At 34.9% G+C, this 24,377-nt stretch overlaps 1 protein-coding gene across 2 annotated transcripts; it reads left to right on the plus strand.

Annotated features, from left to right (window-relative positions):
- Window positions 1–406: 406 nt before the first annotated feature.
- LOC112597377 (protein lozenge-like) lies at window positions 407–22,264 on the plus strand. Of its 2 annotated transcripts, none has more exons than XM_025343404.1 (5): window positions 407–1,130; window positions 6,544–6,657; window positions 6,716–6,841; window positions 19,206–19,385; window positions 20,783–22,264. In XM_025343404.1, exons 1-5 carry the CDS (start codon window positions 785–787, stop codon window positions 21,769–21,771), a joined length of 1,755 nt encoding a protein of 584 aa, XP_025199189.1. In that variant the 5' UTR covers window positions 407–784; the 3' UTR covers window positions 21,772–22,264. The 2 variants fall into 2 exon arrangements, with proteins under 2 accessions (XP_025199189.1, XP_025199190.1); XM_025343405.1 differs by having other exon boundaries at window positions 6,740–6,841.
- The last annotated feature ends 2,113 nt before the right edge of the window (window positions 22,265–24,377 follow it).

The raw sequence follows: 24,377 nt of genomic DNA on the forward strand, positions 1-24,377 counted from the left end.
GCTAAGCATGCGTCGGCGGGACGCCACACGCCGCCGCGGCGACGGCGTAACCACCCCGTACCGCCACCGCGGCGGCCGTCCCCCGACTGCAGCCGTTTTCTTTTTCTTCCGACATTCTTTGCGCCCCCGTTTTCTTTTCTCCCGCCTCTTCTTCTTCTCGTTATTCTTCTCACCACCACCACCACCACCACCTCCCCTCCGCGGCCGCCCACTCTTTTCTCGTATACGCGTATAAGTATATCGTATTATATGTAGACACCACCGCCGCCACCGCCGCCCACCGTCACCGCTGTCGCGTATCGTTTTCCTTCTTCCGTTTCTTATTGCCTCGCCACCGCCACCGCCGTCACAGCCGCCACCGACTCGGGCCAGCGCGGTCTTCCGCAGAGCAGCACAGACACACGCACGCACGCAACAAACTCCGCCCACGGCGGGGCGCGAACACCTTCCGCCGCCGGCCCCGTCCTCCTTCGCGGCCAACGGCGGTAAACCAAAGCTCCACGGCGGCCGCAACCTCCGACCGACGAACCGGCCGCGAAAAAAAAACGCTTTTTTAACAGTCAGTCGCGCCGGTCCGCCCGTCCCCGACGACACGCACACCGCAGCAGCGGCCGCCGCAACACCGTCGTCGTCATCGTCGCCGTCGTCGTTGTCGTCGCCGCCGCAGCCTTCGACTTCCTATTCTTCGTCTTCGTCGCGGCCGCTCGCGGTTTGACTCTTCGTCTTTTCTCCTCTTTTATACTCTTAATATTTTGTATTACGTTCGTCTCGCGCATCGAACAACATGCACCTGTCGGAACCCATGAGGAACCGCGACGGTTTCCTCAAGGCCGACGTGCTGGCCGAACGGACGTTGGACAGTCTGCTAGCCGAACATCCCGGCGAGCTGGTCCGCACCGGTTGCCCGCACGTCGTGTGCACGGTGCTGCCCACGCACTGGCGGTCCAACAAGACGCTTCCGGTGGCGTTCAAGGTGGTGGCGCTGGGCGAGGTGCCGGACGGCACGCCGGTCACCATACGTGCCGGCAACGATGAGAACTTTTGCGCGGAGCTGCGCAATTGCACCGCCCTCATGAAGAACCAGGTGGCCAAGTTCAACGATTTGCGATTCGTCGGTCGATCCGGGCGAGGTGAGCGATGCGACAGTAATGTCGCGTGACACTATCTCATTATTTTTTTTCGTTTAGAGCGGCTTAGGTTCAATAGGCGACTTCGCGCACTACGCCGCGAGGGCGCAATCCGCGGTTTTTGAAAAAAAAAAAAAAAAAAAAAAACAAATAAATTAATACGAATTTGGCGCTTTGATTAACGCAGCTAAACACTGTGGTCAGTAATAAACATAATTATTATATCACTACTTTTGCGCTCGTGTACTACACCAGAAAGTAGATTGCCCAATCCACAATAATTGTCCGGTTCGTTGGTTAAACCGGTTCCGATTACGATTGGGTACGTCAGTCCGTATATTGATTTGACGATAGCATAAAAATATCACCGCGGCTTTCCTCTATCTTATACTCGTATTTTAGAATATGACGACGTTAGCCGTCCGTCGTTGTTTTTGTAAACGGTTTTTGGTTTTATATTTTTTTCGCATTTATGACGGGGTTGGTTTTTGGATTACGACGGTAACCGTGGTGTGACGACGACTTACGGCGAGAATTTCGAGTTTTTGACGAAGAAAACTCGTAAACCGCGTCGTAATAACCGCCCGGCGTGAGCCGGCGTCTCGTATAGGCAATTCGGAAACTTGTGTGTGTGTGTGTGTGTGTGTGTGTGTACCAGATACCCGTTCGATCGAGTCGCTTTATTACAGTCCGTTTGGGGCCGACAGTGCGTATTAACTATATCAAATGACATCTCGTCGAGAGAATTGAACGCGACACGAAACACCGTAGTAACACATATATATGTATTATACGATATACACGCCTATACGTCATATACATACAGTACAACGGGCGTCGCGAATCAAACGGTAATAAATACGCGATGCCGACTTAAACGTTTCGGCGTTTTAATATAACGTCGCGGGACGGCGAGGGTATGGCACTGTACGCGTATCGGGGGGAAGAGAGAAAAATACGTATATAAAAGGTCGTAGACGAGGTTCGGCATTTCGTCATGCTTCATTCCCCGAGGATTTTTTTTTTTTAACCCCGCGAGCAATGATGACAAATTGGCCTACGCACCGTCGTGTAAATCGTAACAACGGTGCCTTGCCGCTGCCACCCTCAATCCAGTTTTTGGGGCATTCGACGTTATCCCTTTTTTCCTTTACCCCCGTCGGCAGCTCATATACACGTTTTAAAGCGAACCGGAGGGTTGTGAGAACACGGTTTTTTTTTTTTTAAATCTGGCGTGCGCCTAAATTTATCGCTTTCCAAAAACTGGGGCTTACCGTGGCAATAATGTCGTTATTATGTACCACTATTATTAAATAAAAATACGCACGTAGTGCGATATTACAATATTATTACCGGTGAATAATTAACATCCCGTTAATATATTGTCTGACGAAACGAGATCGTTGCCTTATTATTTTTACAACATTGTACATAAATTATAATATTAACACACGTCGACAAACTCGCGGCATTAATCGCCTTTCGTTAAAAACTTCTTAACCCTTGTTTCCGTTTTAATCATTTCGGCGCGAAGTAGTTGTTTGTAGACCGCTGCAATAATGAGACCGATGGTGGTGGTGGTGACTGCTTCCGCGGCAGTATTCCGCGTTCGTTACCTCCCCAATAATTGATCCTTGTCGGTTAATTTCCCGAGAAAAGTTAAAGTCAGTTTATGGTTGTTTACACGCAATTATCACACGTTTTCCACCAAAAACCGTGAAGCTGCACACATTCTATTATGTTTAATGGTTATCTCCCGGACGTGTTGCCGTTTGTCTTAATACGTATTTATACGTAACAGTAATAACGCGTTTGTCTTTCCCCTTCGACAATAATAATTTAACACTCCAACTGGAATGTTTTTAACAATTAATAGTTATTGCCGTGCCATGCTATTTATAATATGTTTTCGGAACATTTACACTGCCTTTTATTTATCAATAGTAGGTATATAATATTGTTGTAACTTGTTATTACATTATTATTTATTTAGTTAATTAAAATAAAATTTCATATTTAAACTAAATAATATTTATATATGAACATCTTTATTTATTTATAAACAGTAATACAATAAAATGCCATTATATTCAACAAAATAATTACAAAACTCATGAAAATTAATTATCATAACAAACTAATGTAACACATTTTAAATAAACTAGTAAAAATATAAATGAGTAAATAAAAAAAGAAAAAAAAATCTAACAAAATGAATGGATTTGCTCATTAATAACACTAACAATCACTCTTTGGATGAGATAGTTCCAACCGTAATAAGTAATATGAACTGGTAGGTATATTAAAAACAACAAGGGGACGCGTGTGAAACAAGAAGGGACTTTAAAATTTAATTAGAAGAGCAGAGAAGGAGCATTAATATACGTTCATCCATCAGCCTTCGTAAAAAACACAAGTTTGCCTTTAATCTTTTATAAATTATAAGGAGAAGCGACTGAAATGTATGTATATAATTGGTTAGTGGTCATGCTAATGATAATAATTGGTTTGTATTCAAAATCGTCTTTGGACACGCTAGAATCAAATACAATATTATAATTAATTAAAAATAAAACACAAGTTTTTAGAGATTTAAATACAATATTGAGTATTTTTATTATATATTTAGGTATATTTTCTTGTTGTTATGGATGAATTTTAAGTGCGGACTAATTGTTCGAGATATTCAATAATTGATTGTAAATAGATACCTGAAACAGAAAATTTATTTTATTATTATTATTTTGCTTTTTAACGCTCTTTTTTATTGACACAATTATCAGACCTAATTACTTAAATATATTGCCGAAATGCATACTTCAATGTTTCTTCATCTTAATCATAATAACATTGTACCAATTAAAAAGGTTCTGATAGCAGATTGCAATGTTATATTTATTTATTTCATCAATATGAGATTCATTTTGTATAATATGTATTTATTAGTGATTTATCTTAAATTTAATTTTTGTATGTACTTAATGTTTTGAAATGCTACAAATGATATTTAGGTGTTCAAAAAGTTTATTCGATTTTGTTAAATATTTATGTCTATGTAGTAAAAATTGTTATAAAATCTGTTTTGGTTATAATCCATATTTTATAACTTGTAAATATATTTTATTACTAGGTATTAAAAATTGTATAAATGTATGTTTTACTGTAAAACAGACCAATTTAATTTTAATTGTCGTTAGCAATTTTCTAATTTACTCCAATACTTTAGGATCTTGAGTTATTTTACTAATAACGAGCAGGACTATTTTTAGATGAAGTAATTGTGGGAAGGTTCTAGAGTTTATAATTTATTTTTAAATGTTCATTGTTTTGAACCTCTTATAACTCCATTTTCTATAATTAATATCATACATTTATAAATTGTATAATTAATAATGTTATATCATATTATGATATATTGTATAATAACAGTTATAACTTAAACACCTTAGCCGTTTTTAAGTCAAAAGTGATATAACCTGTATCAAAAAATTATTAAGAAAGTGTAATTAACAATTTTCCTAGTTACAAACCAAGAAAAAATTTTTATTTTTTTATTTACGTTTCTGCAGTTGATTTTATAAAAATATTTTTTATTTGTTTTTATTAATTAATTTTAAAATAAAATATTTTCTAATTTAAATTAAAATACACGATATTTTGCATAACGATGAATTGTGTACCGAAAATGGTTCGAATTATACAAAAAATACTGATTAATAATAAAGACGGATCAGTGATAAACTTATAACTCATAAGTTATGATTATAATAAATCTCTAAAATATAGTATTTTAATTTAAACAAATAAAACATTCTTAAAATACGGCACAATAAATTATTTTGTTAAATGTTTAAATGTTTATTATGTACTTCTTAAATAGTGTATATTATGTATGATTTCTTCAAAAACACAAGCTTGAAATTTAAAACCATTCAGCATTCGCTTTAATATATTTTCATAAAAAAATAGTTATAAGTGTTATAACATAAGTAAATGGTTACTGTGACACACTATCAATCATGGTTTTTCACACATTTATATTTATAAGAACGGACTTCCAGTCTTACATACTTATGCATAATACAATATATATATTATGTCAACCATGTTCTAATTATTTATTATGTGTTTTTTGATGAAATAATTAAATGTTGTTAGATTTGATAAAATGCTATTTGTCATTTTCCTAGTAAATATACATGGTTTTGAAAACCCCATTACTCCTCCTTTCGAAATAATAAAATTATTCATTCAATAATACAATTAACGGACACCATAATATAGACTACATGATGTAGCATATTACTAATTTCTTGGTTTGCTCGTCTTATGAGTATATATTTCGTATTACCTATTATTTGAAAAAAAATTCTTAGTGGAGCTTAGTTATTTAACACTTAAAGGTTTATATGATATTTATCAGATTTAAGTGCTCCTAAAAGAAATAAGATCTTTCATTAACTATAAAGACGAATTTTCTGTTTTCCTTATACCTACTAAATTCCCCAAAACCAAATTTGTTTATTATATTATGATAATTAAATTAATTTAATTGAGTTCTTGTTTTAATATATATCTGTACCCTGCCCCTGTGCACTAAAATATGAATTCGAGTGGGTAAAAACTAAAAGTCGATTAAATCGGATATAACATGCGTCTCAAGATATAAATCAGTTATGTTATAGATAAACTTGAATACAATACACTGATCATTTAGAGTCCACTAGTTGTTATGACGAAACAAAATACAAAGAACCGAAGTTACCTACATGTCTACATTTTTACTATAAATATTTTTTCTTATTATATCTGTCGGTACTTTTTTTCTCATAATATCTAACCACGTTTAAAGTATTGTTATAAAAACATCAGTAATTTTAGCCATTTTAACGTTCAATAGCTTATCGCAGTAAAAATTCTTAGATTATATATGTAATACAGTTATCATAATCATAATTTATTTTAATATCGTATTATTTTTATTAATAATTGAGCAATAAATATTGTGTAAATAAGTATAATTGTATTAAAATATTAAAACAGCATAAATTATTATATCGTTATACGTATATAATATAATATACTGATTTAGGCATTCGTGCATTTTAATTGTAATACTAAATAATACATTATTGAAACAAAATATTGCCAAACTATTGGTACATAATTTATTGAAAAGGCACTCTAGGAAATAGTATTTAACGAATAAACGTTGTACAAAATATACTTTAAATTTCAGGGTTAAAATACAGTTATTAAGTCCATAAGATCAACATCCTATAATACATATTATAATATATCGTATATTTTTTTCCTATAAAAATATTGTTTTAATATAATGCTAAAAAGTATACCGAATTAGTACATTATTATTATTTTTTTTTTTTTTACTATAAATATTTTTTTTTATTTGCAGGAAAAAGTTTTACGCTGACTATAATGTTGAATTCCTGTCCACCACAAGTAGCAACTTATTCCAAAGCCATCAAAGTCACAGTAGATGGACCCAGAGAGCCGAGGTCAAAAACCAGTGAGTAAATTGATGCACACTTATTCTTGATAAATTATCAAATTAAATTGGGTATTAGGCCTATTATTTAATTCATTTGCAGGAAACCAAGGGTTTCATCCTTTTCACTTTGGACCTAGACCTTTCCCGTTCGGCACACCATTGGATCCCAATAGAATAGCAGAATTGCCGTTAAAATTGTCAGGTAATTATTTTTTAAACTTGTTAAATTACTATGAAATGTTTTTCAAAAAGTTATTATTCTACTGAAATGATTTTATTTATTTATTCTTTTAAATTTAAATAGTCACTTAAACAGATACATTACACAGTATATCTAACGCAATTTTATTTTTTAATGATTAACTCATGTTAATTAACATGAGTTAATCATTAAGAATCAGTAATTAATATTATAATGATAGTCTATTAAGTAGGCACTTATATAATATTATATGTAAAAATTAACCTATAGAAAAAAAAATCATTAATTTATTATTACACTCATTATCAAATCTTATTTTAATTAAAAAATACCTTTAATATATAATATATTTTTAATACTATTTAAAAGATTATATTTTTTTATCTTTGTAACTCGAATATAACATTATAGTAAATTAGTGTGATAGTGTGTTATGTATATGTAAGGTAAGTTATCGGTAATGTCATGATACATGGATTTCTGTTTTTGTAAAAAATTTAAATTTTAATCAATATATTCTTAAAGTAAATTAAGAATTTAATGATAATTTATAATAAAATCTCATTGAAAGAATCAAATTTATGTAAAATCAATATATAGTGTAAAATATAAATACAACTTCTGAAAAAGTATTTCTTTAAAAATTGTACAATCAATAATAACGTGGTAATTTATACCTATGCATATTGCATATGTGTAAGCTATATTATTTTGTTAAACTTTTAATATTCTTATTTATGGCACTATACAATACAATTTAATAACTCAATGACACATTAAGTAGGTATTTTTGAACTAAAGTAGTGATATTTTAATTAATAAACAATAATTTTTAATCACCCTTATTCAAAATTGAGTATCAAATTGTACAAATTGTACAAATTATATTTAAAATACATTCAATTATAGTTTAGTTTAAATTTAGTAAGTATAGTACCTAATTGGACATTTAAATTTGGTTTATCAGTCCATTGATGATTTGATTATTTTTTTAAATGAATTTTTTTTTTTTTTTTAATTACGAGTTTAATTATTGTGAATCAAAAGTTTCTACAATGAAAAACAAATACAGTTTTTTTTTAAATATACGTTAAGTTTAATACGAATAGTTAATTTTAGCATTTCATATATTTTTATTTTTTAACATATAAAATAGTTATTTGAATATAATATTAATTTTTTTCACAAAAAATATATTCAAATAGTTTATAAATAATTACGTATAGGTATTGTATAAGGTTTAAATATTAAATACAATAGTTACCAACATCGTTTTCAGCAGTTGATTTTATAATTATTTCAGTAGTATTTAAATAAACTGTTCTTAAATAAAAGCGTGTAAATGTGTTTTAGTAATTCATCGTAATCTTTCCAAATAACATACAATTATAAACCAATTAAAACAGTAACGACTTATTTCAAATTAAAATCTTGACAAATAATATTAAAAATTGCTTTAGTAATCGAGTTTAAAAATAAAATGGTAATAGGCTGCAATAGCAAAAAAGTCATCATCAAAAAATGATATTTAAATATATGCATTTAAAAACATAAAATGTCTCTCTATTAAAACGAAAAGAACAATGTCATCACTTCTCATCATTTATCGGCGCCACTAACGTTCAAACTAACTCTTTTTTTCTTTTACATTAATACTTTGTTATTAACTTCAGACAACAACGAAATGTACATTATACGTCATGTAATAGGTTTTTGTAATGCGATATAATACGAGAATTTTTACAATATTATAATAATATTATCACACGACCTTAACGTATTGAAATTAATTAAATATTTGATTTAATTTTAGACCGTACGAATTATTCGGAATACTAATTTATAATACCTACGTATAATAACGATGATGAGCATTAATTTATTGGATACAGAAACCTCAATAAAGCCTTAGCCTATAATATCAACTATTGTAGTACATAAATGATGTATCGAATATCACACTACTGATCTAATGTAATGTATTATCGTTTAACGATTGGTTTTGTGGCCATTCGTTACACTTTTATGAAAAGTTTTTCGATGCTATACAGCAGCAGTCGGTGTTCAAACATCGTTAATATTGTATTAATTTATGTAATGCAATGGACGGATGATGGGTTAATTCGGTGGGGCGCGATGCGTTCTCGCGTGTTGTACTCCCCGTAGGTCGGCGGGCGTTGGATTTTTCCACGACAAACAAACGGTGGAAAAACCAAGCAGAAAAAAAAAATCACGGTCATTCGATCGAAAATCTAAACGGATCAGCTTTCAAAGGATTTCATCGGCACTGCGGTGGGACGACTGCCATAGAGAAAAGAGTAGGCGAAATCTAACGGGAAAATAGACGACGGTAACCACATGTGGCGGCGATAGCAGGGCTCCGCCAGATACCGCTGGGAGTAACACATTATAATATTACGCACACTATTAATATATTAATATTGTTATTATCGCGTGCGCAATAACGAGCGTTGAGGGTTGCGCCGCCGTCGACGGGATTTTGGCGATTAAATTTTTTTTTTCGCGCGTCTTACGATTCGATATTACTTTTTTACCATTGTATTTCGCTGGTACAGTTCCAAAATTCCACACGCATCGGTTTCAGCGTTTATTAATAGTCACGTCTCATAATAATACCTATATCGGAAGATCGCAGACGTCCGTCATCGCGGATACAAAAATAACGACTCGTGCGGCGGTCCTTCGTCGTGATAGCGGTTTTTTTTTTTGCACGTATATTAGTTTAGTTAGGTCAGTCGAAAATAACACAATTACGATTTACGATGTACCGTGTAACGTACCGGACAGGTTCGAATGGACCAGTGATTAGTGATCGAAGTCGAATTTCGAAGATTCGCACCCGAAGTTCCCCTTCATAAAATAAAAAACACAAATAAAAACATATATGAAAAGGGAAAATATTGTTAAACAAAAAAAAAAATAATAATTCGACTGCGATCTCGTCTCGTGAGTCTTATTATTATTATTATTATTATTATTATTAACTGCGTACACGTGTGCCGCGCCGTTACAATAATATAATAATAATAATAATAATGCAGTTTCGAACTTTGCCAACGCGTATATACACATTTATGTCCAATATGGGTACACCGTACGTGTATTAGAGTTAGGCATACGTTCGGTGAAAAGAAAATACAAAATCATCTAAATACGATTTCTACTTTAGCGCGTACACGATGACAGACGACGCGCGTTTTACGTATATATATATATATAAACAAGGTGTTTCACTAAGTATACAGTCCCTGTTAAAATAGTTTTTTTTGAAGATAGTATTATTATTTATTGTGTATGTGTGTTTTTTTAACCCGCAGACGAAATAAAAAAAATGGTTTTTCGTTTACACGTTTGATTTTAATAGGATATGACGATGTAGCCAATATAAAAAAATTATTACTTTGTAAAACTAGCTCATTTATGTGAAAAATGTTAAAAATTCAGCGTAAAATTTTCACCAATTTCCATCGGGCACTCGTCGTATTAGTTAAGCCAATCATTATAAACTTTAGACGGTCTATAAAGCCAACCGTACACAATATAATATACTCGTATAGAAGAATATTGTATTTATTATGCGATGTCACTTATAATAACGCAGGCGTCTAATATAGTCGGGAGGGCGCGTGCACTGTAGCGTATACGCCGACGACAACAAACAACGTAAGACATTCCGTGTATGATAACACGTAATATATATATATATATCATACATACAAACACACACTGTTTTGCAGGCGCAGTTAGTAGCATACACAAGTTTACGAGCTTTTTTACTTTTTATTATTTATTTTTTAACATATTGTAAAGATGATGACGGGGAAGCAAAAAAAAGAATATTGTTCGCTCACTCGCCCCTTGTACTCGCGTCCCACTGCAGTTAACGTAACCCCTCGAACCATATACATAATATATGTATATTGTATATGTATACGTACGTATATGAGTGCACCTACGTGTAAATATTGTCACGCGCGCGTCGGCCAAGTCTTAACCGTCGTCGGTCGGTATATGTATGTGCGCACTATGTCTATAATAATAATAATAATAATAATAATAATATGTATACGTGATACCGCGTGTGCTGTGCACTGTACACATACACACGGTGTAGGGGTAAGACGTCAGTACGACCCTCGACCGTTTAGTCGAGCTACAAATCTAATTTCCACCTCATATTGAAGACGATATATATACATACGTATACTTGTGAGTATATAGGTGTGTAACGTGTAAGTCGATACTTCAAACGAGGGTTTTATTGCACGCGTGTAAAACCGTTTCGGAATCACACAAACGCGTACGCACTGTCGAGTATAATAATGACGACGGTTCTGTTAGCGCTGCGGGGGGGGGGGGGGGGGAGAAGAAAATCTGTTTGGAGAAAAACGAATAACGAAATAGTATATAATATATACTGCCATTTGAATAATAAATTAAAGTAACACATATATATATGTGTGTGTATGTACGTTTCCGAATCGGACGTGTTTAATGTCGTAAACGATATAAAACTAGATTTTGTTTTAATTTACGTCTTACAATACGCACGAAAAACAATACACGAATTGGACTCGACTTTTTTTTTTTTGTGGAGGAAGGTGCTACGTAATAATATTATGATATCATAATGTAATAATTAATACAGCGCTTTATCAAATTTAATTTAATATGACGGATGACCATGACCACAATCACGAGTGATCTCCATCTACTGAGTGTACAACTAAAAATAACATGATATTATAATGTGTGTACAATCCGAATGAACGCGTTTTTCACAATGGTAAAAATTTCCTTTGAAAAAAAGAAAAATATGTACGTTTTATCAGTCATTTATAAATTTGTATGAATAAATAATATTATCTAAATACTAATTACAGTTAATATTGTCGTTATTCTATTCTGACCGAGATAAATATTTAGGATTTCGCTTGCGAAATTATTATATTCGATATTATACATATATATATATATATATATATATATATATTAATTTTCGCATCTCATAAAAATTTGGAGTATTTCATACTTTAATATTTAAATCACCAAAACCATTGTTGTCATACCCGAGAAACGAGAAACTGACAACGTAGATATATGGTAACGATGCGTCTATGCGTACAGTTTACCTGCGCCGTCGTATACACCGCACACGAAAAATATGCACATTCAGAACTCGTTTGAACTTGCTCGTCGTTTGTTGTGCTCGTTTAATTAAAAGTCACAGTCGGCCGCAACTACTGTATGCTACAAATATGTTATATGCTGCGTAGGTATACACGGCGATCAGCGGTGTGTTGCAGCTAACCCGCTCTGGGCCGCTGAGAGGGTGTGTGGGGTGCGACAAATGAATGCGTTTGAGATGAGAGGAAACGGACCGTCGGGTACGGTGGACCTATATAGAATGTCCGGTAAGAGAAAGGGTTGGTTTTAAAGAGCCGAAACGTCGGTCTCATTAGTCGCTGTCCGGCCAACACGTGGTGATGCAGTGCTCGTATTACACACGAGCGGACCGTCGATCATCCTCCGCCCTTCCATCCCTCGAAAGCTCGTGCGTGTGTAATCTCTTTGTTGCCCTTAAGGGACTGTTTTAATCTTAGGTCCTTCGCTCTACCGCCTCAGTAGCACATTATATGGAACCCGAACTGCGCGCATAATATACAATGTGTATATATATATACATATATAGAATATCGCACGCACGCGTATATCATCAGACTTAAAACGACTATATTCCGTCCTTTAGGTCCAAAACCGTTGACGATGTCACTACATCGTTATTGTCTACGCACGAATAATATAATATATATAAGAACGTTTCCTGGTGTCAGTATTCCGACGGTTGCTGTATTATGAGTATGCAAGTATGAGCTGTATAACAACTTGTTATACATTTATTATTATAACGTTTACCTATGGTGCGTGGCACATGTATAATATAATATATATTATATTATATCGTTCTCTGTCAGTCGCTGCGGTTAATTTATATCTGATTTTATACAAAATACTTCCATCGACAAGTGGCGTACCTAATGTTGCAATAAAGCCGTTCAAACGTAGGTACATAGATAATACTAAAAATAGGCATAATAAAATGTCAATATAACGATTTAATAATATTGTATACGTAGACGAATTATTGGTTTTAAATACATAGCCTATGTAGTGTTTATTTATTTATTTATTTTTTTTATCAAAATGATTTTATAGCTGTAATACGCAAACACTAAGTTATTTAATGCGTGTACTATAAGCCACGGAGATTTGGGTGAATTTGAGGGGGAAAGCTTTGTTTTTTTTTTAACAATACTTCTTATTTAAACACAATAAGGAAACTAATTCGAATAATCACACTCCCCCATCGATGTTTTAACCATTTTTTTCTTTCCGTAAACAATATTAGGTACGCAAATATTACATATTTCAATTTGCTGTGTACAATCAATAAAATCTAAAAAAAATTATAAATGGCAGTTTAAATAATCATACAAAAAACACAGAATTCAATGAAAACAAAAAGTGAAATAAATGTATACATTTTTGTCATACACAAAAAAATCGAAAAAAAATTCAGAATTAATGACAAGTATTTAACCATAGATAAAAATAATTAATTGCAAAAAATAGAACTCGATCTATTAATCTATAACAGTCTAAAAAATAATTTTAGAATAATAACTTGTTAAAGAAAAAAATTTTATTTTTTATTCATTTCATCTTCTGTGTTATTCTTGTATCTATATGTATACATTTATAAAGTCAAAGAATAATCTAATCCAAACTACAATTTGAATAATACATATGGGTATGCAATTTAATTATACCTATAAATATGATTACAGGAATAATATTTATATCAATCATTCCAATCTAACCACACTATAGCGTATTTGGTATTTTAATGGATGAACCATAAATTTTCAATATGAATACTTGACACTATTGTACCTGCATCAAAATTTATATTTTATATAAAATACTTAAGTATATATTTTAGTATATATGTTTGATAAGCATCTTAATAGAAAATTTATTATAACACTATAAATCCGTTTTTTATGTTATCTCCATTTTAAATATATATTTTATTGTTAATATCGCAATAAATGCAATCTATATCAACAATAATTATATATTTAGGTAAAAAACTGTTTTAAAAATCATGGTTTAACTTTAAAGTTACATAGATTCTGAAATGTCTACACAACTATAAAATGTAAGTATTGATATTACGCAGGATTTTAATCTATAAAATATTATAATATTTATAATTTTTTTTATAGTCCAATTTTATTTTAGTATAAAAGTGAAGAGTAAGTAAAAACCTAACAAGTTTTAATTGACATATCAACAGCTTTTTTTAAAAAACTCGTTATATTATTTTTTCTCAAATATTATAGGTGCATTCGTTTTATATTCGAAAATATGCACTTCCTAATTTTAACTTTTACCACAAAGTTATGAAGCAAAAAAAAAAAAATCATAATTAAAAAAATGTATTATATTTACTTATAAAAGTATATATATAGATGAATACTCTTACTCACCTTTGCAAAATACGTATCGTTTAATATCTATTTTCTTTAATATTGAACATATATTACAGCGTTATTTCTTTTCTTTTCTCCGTTTGCAAAAGCGAGAACAATTCTATGAAATTTTTATTAACGAACGCTATTTAGAGAGAAAACAAAATCAGAGAATTGTCATTGTAGTGAAAATTTATGGTATTTTAGTATTTATATTTTTCAGGAAAAACTAACAAATGTATTCCATTGGATGCGAAATAATTCGAATTATTATTATAACGATAGTCCCCGTCGTTAGAATGAATAACGAAAATTCTCGATAACGTCGAGAGATAATTTTAACAACGGGGCAAAAAAGCGATTTTCGAGCTATTATTCGTCATTGCGAGGTAATGACAAAAAAAAAAAAAAAAATTCTTCCGAATAATATAAAACACATGCATGGGCGCGACCAACAATAATAATATTTCTCATAGGTATAGTTGTACGGCCGACCGTTGGTTAATACCACACACTTATCCCATAACAATCAAACGGTTTATTATTACAATAATTAAGTAATCGTGTGTTGTATTCAATAGAAGATGCATTATTTTCACAGCGATAGTTTAACGACAAATACGACGAATACGACATGAGGATAATGGTATATTTGTATAAACAACGTACATTTTATACAATCGCACGACAAACGCAAAAACAAAACAAAACAAAAAACTCGTCACCTTAAAAAAAAAAAAATAACATTTATATAATATATATATATATGACATCGTATAGCGACGTGGTACACGTAATATAATATATTACGTTACGATAATGTACGTAGGTATCATAATAATAATAACGTAATAACAACAACAACAATAATAACCCGTGTGGGAGGTGTGACGGTCGAAGAAAAGTTTTCGCAAGACGTGTTAAAAATCGCCTTTGAAACGGTCGCCCCCCGACCCCGCGCACGGTGCGTCCGTTAACGCGTTTAAAACGAAATTTTTAAACATCCCGCATGCAGTGCAGGCTCCTGCAGCTATGTGTCGTTTGCGGAAAAGTCGTCGTCGCCGGGGCGATGCTCATTAGGTACCTACCTATATTATAAATTATATTAACGCGTCGTGTGACGTGCAGGATGTCTCATGTTATACGCGATACGTTTATTGGAAAATTGGAAAATACATCACCTCCTCCCCGTACGCGCCGCGCGTGCATGCACACCACGCTCGCGTGGAGGTATAGCGACTTATAGGTGCCACTGCGCTGCGCGGTGTCGGCCGGGCGCCCGGCGGTGGAGGACGCGTCGCGATCGGCCGGGAACGAGGCCTCCGCCGCCGGCGCATCGTCGACGGGCGGTGGCGGTGGAGGGAGACGTTTAGACGGAATGTAGGTTAACGCGCGCGCCCGCAGTCCGCAGCGCGCCTCGCTCTCGGTTTGGCGGTGTCGGTGTCGGTGTCGTCGTCGGTCAGACGGTGCGGTGTGCTTTGCGGAGAGCCAATGGGGTGTGCCGCAAGCCGGTGGAACCAACCCACCGTGGGTGACGTCACCGCCACCGCCGACACCGCAGCCGCCGAACACCCGCGACCCGCGTCGGCGGCGGCAGCGGTAGGTTTCTCGTCGGTTTTCTTTTCGCCTCTCTTTCGTCGCCGCCGCCCGCACACGAAAGCGCGCGCGGACGCTCTCTCGCTCTCTTTTAACGCGCCCTATCCCCTTTCCTCTCGTTCTTTCTCGTTTTCTCTCGCCCGTCTCTCGCTCCGCTCTTCCGGCCGCACTCGTCGTCCGCCGGTCCCGCGCCGAGTCGGACGTCCGTATAGCGACGTCAACTACAACTGACTATAATATTATGTACTATCGCCGCACCGTATTACTGCTACAGCACTACATAATATTGTTATAATATATACGCGCGCCAACGTGACCCCGCGCGAGACTGCACGTTATTATATCGTTATTTTTATTTTCATTTATTTTTGCTATATATTTTATCACGACGACTTACTCGTCGCGCGTCGTCTTGTAAACTTCACGTCCAGAAACCAACATTTATGGTTCACGCCGTGATCGTTACCGGTTCGAAAAACTGTCGTAGGAATGAAAGTCGAGTCATCGTTTTCGGTAAATTTTCTAAAAGAATCTAAATTTTCACGTGGTGCGGTTGATAGACTCGAATATTATAGCTGCAGGTTTATCTTACGTCATGACATTCGATTAAAACGCGCGATTCGTGTGTCGAGTATATAAGTATAAATCTCTCTCTATCTCTCTCTATATATATATATATACCTTTACAGCTTAACAGTTAACATATAATATATTACCGAACGCCGCGGCCGTGTAGAGGAAGATTACGGGTGGCGGTGATGACGTGTGGTCGGCGGCGGCGGCGGCAGGAGAGGCTTGGTTATGGCGTTTTAAAATTAAAAGCTGTTTGAGTGGATGTAATTAGTGCGAACGGGTGCACGGCGGCGATATATATATATATTTATTATATAACATATTATATAGTAACGCTGAACGGCTGATGTTAAGGGTGAATGTAAATATACATATATACACTGCGCGCTGACGGCTTAACACAAAAGGTGCACCGCTGTCAACATAATAAAGGGTTTTGCAACCCTCTCCCCTTCAACCCCTCTCTCCTTAACCCCATCGGCACGGTGAATGTATATATATATATATATATATTTATACACACGGTGTGCAGCAGTATTCCGGACGGGGCCCTTTTATGTGTTGACGCTTGTAAAAGTTAAACTGCCACCGCCCACCGTCGCCGCTCGCGTAAATATCACCTTCTTGCAGCACGCGCTGTTCCTCCGGCCGTTTCTTGGCGCGTATCTACCCTCCGCGCGACCTTTTAATAATAAGTGCCTGCCAACCCTTTTCGTAACTGATAACGTCGTCGTATAGTCGGTGGCGGCAAAATTAAATTAACCCTTTGAAAACACCTCAAAGGTCACGCGGTTGAAATTCGTGAGAGCGCCACCGAAGAAACACACAAAAGGTTTTATAATTATCATTGTTATTACCATAAAAATTGTAATAATATAACATTTAGTATTACATAATAAGCGAACGTGTCGTTTCAGTACCTACATAAAATATTTGCTATACCTATTACCAATACAAAATATTGTATAGTCTCGCATACGAGTGAGTATCATGCTTTATGTATTATTTTATTAACGCCTTTAAAAATATGTTTCCGTCAATGATATTTACTAAATAGAGGTGTTGCTCTTCGTTAGCTCCGAGGAGGAGGGAATTGTCCCGAACTCCAAATTATAAATCTCATTATAAAGCGACGCTGATGCTAGAGGTCCAAAGTACCTAATAAAATAATAACAATCACGAACTTTTATTTCTATTGTACGTCTTGTTAATGATTTTAAAATTTAACAGACGTATTAATGAAATGTACATGAAATAAGTGTAAAATTTTGGCTGCATAGTTCATACTAAGTGCGTGTCTCAAGATAAATATTAAAAGATATAATACGAGATGTAGTACGATTTGTTTTTTACGTTATACCTACCTGCATTTGAGTTATGATCGATTGATATTTATTATTTTAAGATATGTATAGTCCATTATATAATTATATGATATAATATTATCATTGGCTGTTTAATAACGACACAACCTCAAATTAAAAAATTGAAGTTTGTAGAAAAAAATATCAAACAATTTTTTTCTATTGGTATAATATTAATTAAAAAAAAAAAGCACATAATTAAAATGTAATATAAAAATTAAAAATAACATTTTTAATCTATCCACAGTATAATAATACGTCTTTGCTAAAATAAAACAAAATTAAATATAATAATAATATATAATATTTATTTTTATATTTTGTAGTTTTATTAGTAGGTACGTATTAAAAAAAACATGGGCCGTAGCCCGTATGTAGTCACATGTTCACTGAAAAAGACATGGATTTCAACAAGAATGTACCTACTTTAAAAAATTATGGGCCGCTATTAAGAAGATATTTTTACCGTAGAACGTGACTTGTAGTCTCTTAAAATGTCATAAGGCTTAAGTTTTATAAACACGTTTTCAAATAGATTAGTTTTGAGGTGTTAATACAAATGATTCAGAGATTATTATTATATATTGTAGGAGACTATACGTCACCTTACACCTACTCAATTTAGAAGAATAAAAAATATAATAACTATTAACTTAACTATATTTGAACTTTGTAACCAGACTACATCGATAGGACATTATTGAATATGATATTGAAAATTTATCTTGACTCTAATCAAGTTTCCGTCTCATAAAATTTTAAATAATAATCAGTGCACTAAAGCACCTCGATTTGGGTCGGTATTGCTCAACTTTAAATAATAATTATTATCACAGCGTTATAGTGGCGATGTTTTAATTTCATGAAACTATTACTTATATTATCATGCGTCATATTTTTACTTAAACGTGAGGTATTTGTGAAAATTGGACCGCGAGGTTCAGTTAGTATGTGATCACACACTGTTATTAAAAAGGTTTTAGAAAACAAAAGCAATATCGAACTACGGGTGAACGACAATTATTATGCCGTAAATATAATACATAACTTTATAAAATATAATAAATTATATTTATTATTAAATTATTTAAACCGTATAAAGGTTGTAGGTATTATATAAAAATAATTATATTGCTTGTTGCATAAATTATTACTATTCATTAATAATAAAAATATAAATAAATATAGGTTTTGTAATCAACAAGTGTTTACAATATTATAATTACGTTTATTGCGATTCAAACAGTGCGAATAATAAGGAGTTTTCTTTCGCAGGTCTTGCCCATTCATGGGGCACATCGTTTTCCAGAGCTTTACCATCAACCGCATATCCCCCGTATTTGGCTAATAATTGCGGTCCGCCGACATTTCAACACTCGAACTTCACCAACATTTTCCCATACAATGGTACGACCAATGAAGTGATTCAACAGCAGACGATTAACTCGGGCGCAGGTAATGCATGTATTTTTATTTCATGATTATACACTCAATGCACCAATAAACCACATTCAAAAAGTTATACTATACTTACGTCCTATATTTTTTGTAAATACATTAACTATCGATAAGTTTGAGATCAAACTTTATTATGTTATGGCAACATTATATGCAACGTATCATAAATAAAAGATATCGGGTTATAAAAATGTCACTCTCATCGCTATCGCCAACAATATAATAGTTGTAGTGTTGCGCTTTTAAAACATTAAACATAAATCGATAAATTATATACAAGAATAGTGCTTACAATTACACATGAATACATGACCTATATATAATATATTTTTTTACGAAGCATCACGATTCGTTTAAAAATAATCATCAATGGTACTCAGTTCACTTAGCGTAGCTATGCTTAAACATCGACAATTGCTGCGAGGAAAACGCGTCTCCTTTTTACTAGTATAGGTACATTACATTTTGTCGTATTATATAATATTGTATAGACTGTAAAGAGTATCTTATTAGCGCGCGTAACAATCTCGAGTTTTCAAAACAAGAAGAGTGATAGAACAAAATGTAACGACGTTTAGTTTACACTATTATTGCGAACGAAACGAATTATTCTCTTTGACGTTATTGGTTCGTTTTAAAAAAATACCTAGGTATTACTATGTTAACAGACATTTTCAATCCAATTTTTTTTTCTCACGGGATGATACTAAGTGCCACCCCGGAATCGCGTTAAGGCTATTTCCGGAATTGAGATCGACTCCTCGGGGGCTGGTGAATCTTAACAATTGAAACAGACCGGAATGACGAGCTTTTCACCAGGAAAACGGAAGCCACGCTGTAAAATACGTACATTATATAATAAATGAGAGTTTTATTACCGTGCGATATTGCTTTGTTTGAGATAGTTTGGAAACAAGCACACAATATACCTAGGTAATAACTAATAAATAATAACCATACTTAATTTTAAAGATAAGATGCATTTTTTCGTCTTCGAGTATAAAATAGATTGTACCTAATCATAGAGATTACATAAGATACTATAATGACATTAACTAAACTAAAAATAGATTTTCATCGATAAATCGCTCAAAAAAAAAAACCTACAAGCCTATAAATTTACACGGAGGAAAAACCAAGACTAATGTAATAATACATTTTTAATTACTATAGACCTAATACTATTATGTTTTTTCAATTTGTTAAGTCATTAACATTTCCGTACTTCGAAACGAAATCAGATAGAGTATTTCTATAATATGGTCCATTCCTACTCTCTGCAGAGATGCGAAAATTGTCCCTTACTCGTCAAAGGTTCAAATCGACCAAATACACGCCTGCCAACGGGTGCCGTCGTAAAATATTTTAACAGGACATTTATTGTGTTTTCGCAGATGGCATCAATAGCAGCGCCAGGACCGTGACGGAGCCGTTGGGCCCGATCAGCGTCAACGTGAGCGTGGATAGCGCGACGACCAGAAGTCACAGGACCGGGATCAGGGGTCACAGGGGTCTGTTGACTACGGTTACCGGAAGCGGCGCGCACAAGCGGCATCACCACCACCATCACCACCATCACCACAAGCGACATCGCGCGGACAACCGGTCGGAGAAGAGTGCTGTGGTGTCGGCGGCGATGGCAGCGGACCGTTTGTCACCGACGGCCGTTACGGCGTCCGCATCTGCAGCAGTCAGCAACAGCAACAACAACAACAACAACAACAATAACGACAACAACAACAACAACGGCGGCGGAGGCATCGACGAACACGACAAGAACAAGCGACGTGCGTCCGACGACGACCACCGCGGTGGTCGGCGCTCGGCCAAGACGCCTCCGTCGCCGCCGCCGCAGCTGCGACCGCCACCGCCCGCGCAGCCCGTCGCTCAGCTGCCGCCGCACATCATGGCCGCGGCCGGAGCAGCCGTGTCGCCGCGATCGCATCACCCGGCCGCGCCCGCGCCGCCCGTCACGCAACCCGTACCGCTGGTCGCGCCGTCGCTGTTCAGCCTGTTCCTGAACGCGCCACTGATGCAACCGCACACGCAGTGGCTGTACTCTCAGCTGTACCCCAACCCGTACCTGAGCCACATACGCAACACGATGATATTCGACAACGAGTCGACGGCCGCTGCGGTGGCCGCGGCCGCGGCGCAGAAGGCGGCAGGCGACGGCATCGGCGGCGGGGGCGACGACGGCGGCGATGGGGGGTCGGTGGCCGAGAACGAGTCGTCCAAAAAGTCGCCCGCCGCGGACGAGGGTGACGCGGACTGCGGCCGCGGCGACGACGGAGACGACCGCGACGGAGCTGCAGACGCATCGCCGGCAGTCTCGCCCAAGACCACCACCAAGCAGACCGCGGACGTCTGGCGGCCGTATTGATGCAGCGTGCTTTGCACCGCGGCCTAGGCGATATCGATGACGACGACGATGACGTCGATGATGACGATGATATCGCCGAAGCACGCGTGCGCGCATGCCCCTTCCAAAATTTTAATCTCAGTACGATTGCACCGCGCGCGAGTACCAACGACGGACACGTACTTTTGAAAATAATATTATATACGTAATTTACTTGTACCTTGTACTGCAAACACCGTTAATGATTTGTCCGCATAATGCTGTTGTTGTTGTTGTTGTTGTTGTTCGTCTTACGCCACCCCGTGCACCCGCGCTTATCTGAAGGAGCTCCGCGGCGGTCCCGCTCCCGGAGGTACAGTTTTGGCGTTTTCGATGCGTCACATAGCCGCCAGCCGGAGCACATTGTAATAAGCGTATTTCATATTACCTCCGTTGTTTTTCTCGTTAGCTTTTTTGTGATATCAGACTCGTGCAAGTCGAACGGTGGACCTGTTTGCAAAAAAAAATAAAAAATTGTCGGCACAGTTTGATATAACTACCATTACGGTATTATCACGACGTAAAAATGTATCGCCATCCCGTCACTACCATCACCACAGTCTCCACTGCTGTAGCTGTCACTATATACGCGTTGTACGAGTACCTATTCCCACCACAGCCACGACGCATCAATTAATACTGCTCCCACTCGATGTACCGATAATAACAATGATATTGTGTTATTATATAACATTATGTCGATCCAATCTATTATTATTATTACGACTTAATGTGTTATGAAATAAAGCCTATTGTATAAAAATAATATTAAAATTATGTTTGTATACAACAACCCGCTCCTGTACCTGCACTTCCGTTATTACCCGGTAGTAGATATTTATCAAAATATAATATGTATATGTTTATGTCCCACTACCGTTTTATTATTATTTTTTGTCATCTATATATTTTACTTTTCGATTCTAAGTGTACAATATTATTATTATTATTATTATTATTATTATTATTCGAATAAAGAAAACAATTATTTGGATGTTAAACAAATTTATTAGATTTACGTTTTTGTTTTTGTTTATTTAATTCTATAATTCTCAATACAAAAACGCGTAGTACCTACGTGAATATACGTATTAAAGTCGTAAAAATTATTCTCAATACATAATAAATAAATACATCAATGATAGAGATGTCGGTACAACATTTCAGGTAAAAAGGACGTTTGACCAGTTGGATAAATAACAAGAAAAAATCGCAACTCGTTTGGTTTAATTACGTATAAATGTATACACAAACACTCATATAATATATATTGTATATTTTAATGAGCTTTTCTCTACTTCAAGAAGTAGTAAGTACATTGTCTCGTTTTCAAATGCAGTAAAACACGGATTTTGAATTATTTTGATAAATTAATATTAATATTGGAAACAATGCGATAGGTATGTAATAGTATGCATAGGTACGTTTCAATGATAACGATAATATTAAATTACTCTATCAAAGTAATAATTTGTAATAATGGTATACTCCAGTGTTCTGTTATTAAAGTTTAAGTGAAAAACAATGGCATAAGTACGCAATGACAGTTTGATTAATCAAACTCAGGGAAAATTAGAGAATTATTCGACATTGTTTATTTAAATGGGTAGGTACTGATAATATTGTATTAATGACGACAGCTAGATCCTCGCTACTTTTAAACTATTAATGAGATAAATTCGATTCATTTTTATATTAAATAATTCTGATTACCTATTTTCATCGTATACTAATACATAATGAATCGAGGATTGTTAATCATTGTCAATGTCAGTAACACTTTAATATAATTCATGTATTTTGACGTAAGTGTCCCCTTGCGCTTGTGTAGCTGATGCAAGTACTAAATTATATCGTTTGGTTCATTGTAAAACCAAGCTGAACGTTGTCAGAATTCTGAATTCTGATGGTTAGTTAAATATATTATGTTTGGGCGGATTGGTATATCCGTCACGAGGACACGAGTAGGTGCCAAGTAATAGCTCCACAACGCACTGCGTTCATATACCTATACATATTACCTATTATGTTTTAGGTTAACAAATATTTGTTTATATTAAATCATTATATAAGTGTGTAAACCTAACTTAAATTAACTGATAATACATACTAGATTATAATAACTACGGGTCACTATCTACTTTATACTTATACAAAATACACGATTTACGTTCTATAAAAATATAAAAATATTATATTGTAATAGGAATATTACAAAAGTATAAACAAATACTTAAAAAAATAAAAATATGAATCGAGATTATAACACATAATTTTCAAAATAGAAAATATAACAAATTTCTAAATCAATAAAATAATATTTTGATATCCACTAATAACGGTTCGAAATATTACGAGTATACTACGATTTGTGTGTTCAGCTGACTTACGTGTTCTATTATAACGAGAGAAACAATATTATTTGATCTTAACTAATACCAAAAATTAATCCGAATAAGTTCCGTTTCACTTTTATTGCATACTGTTCGTGAACAACAAAATTTAATATCAGCTATTTTGTGAGACTTATTTGAGCGGATAAATTGTATGCATAATATGTAGCCTTTACAGAGCTCCGCAAACATCCC

Source organism: Melanaphis sacchari, unplaced genomic scaffold (genome assembly GCF_002803265.2).
Source record: "Melanaphis sacchari strain LSU unplaced genomic scaffold, SCAv2.0 Contig40_pilon_pilon, whole genome shotgun sequence".
Taxonomy (NCBI): domain Eukaryota; kingdom Metazoa; phylum Arthropoda; class Insecta; order Hemiptera; family Aphididae; genus Melanaphis; species Melanaphis sacchari.

Excerpts from the sequence above, each read along its gene's own strand:
- LOC112597377 (XM_025343404.1), top strand. The coding sequence starts at position 785 with ATGCACCTGTCGGAACCCATGAGGAACCGCGACGGTTTCCTCAAGGCC. Across the intron at positions 6,658-6,715 it reads AGAGCCGAGGTCAAAAACCA|GCCTATTATTTAATTCATTT; the intron begins GTGAGTAAATTG and ends ATTGGGTATTAG. Across the intron at positions 6,842-19,205 it reads ATTGCCGTTAAAATTGTCAG|GTCTTGCCCATTCATGGGGC; the intron begins GTAATTATTTTT and ends TTTCTTTCGCAG.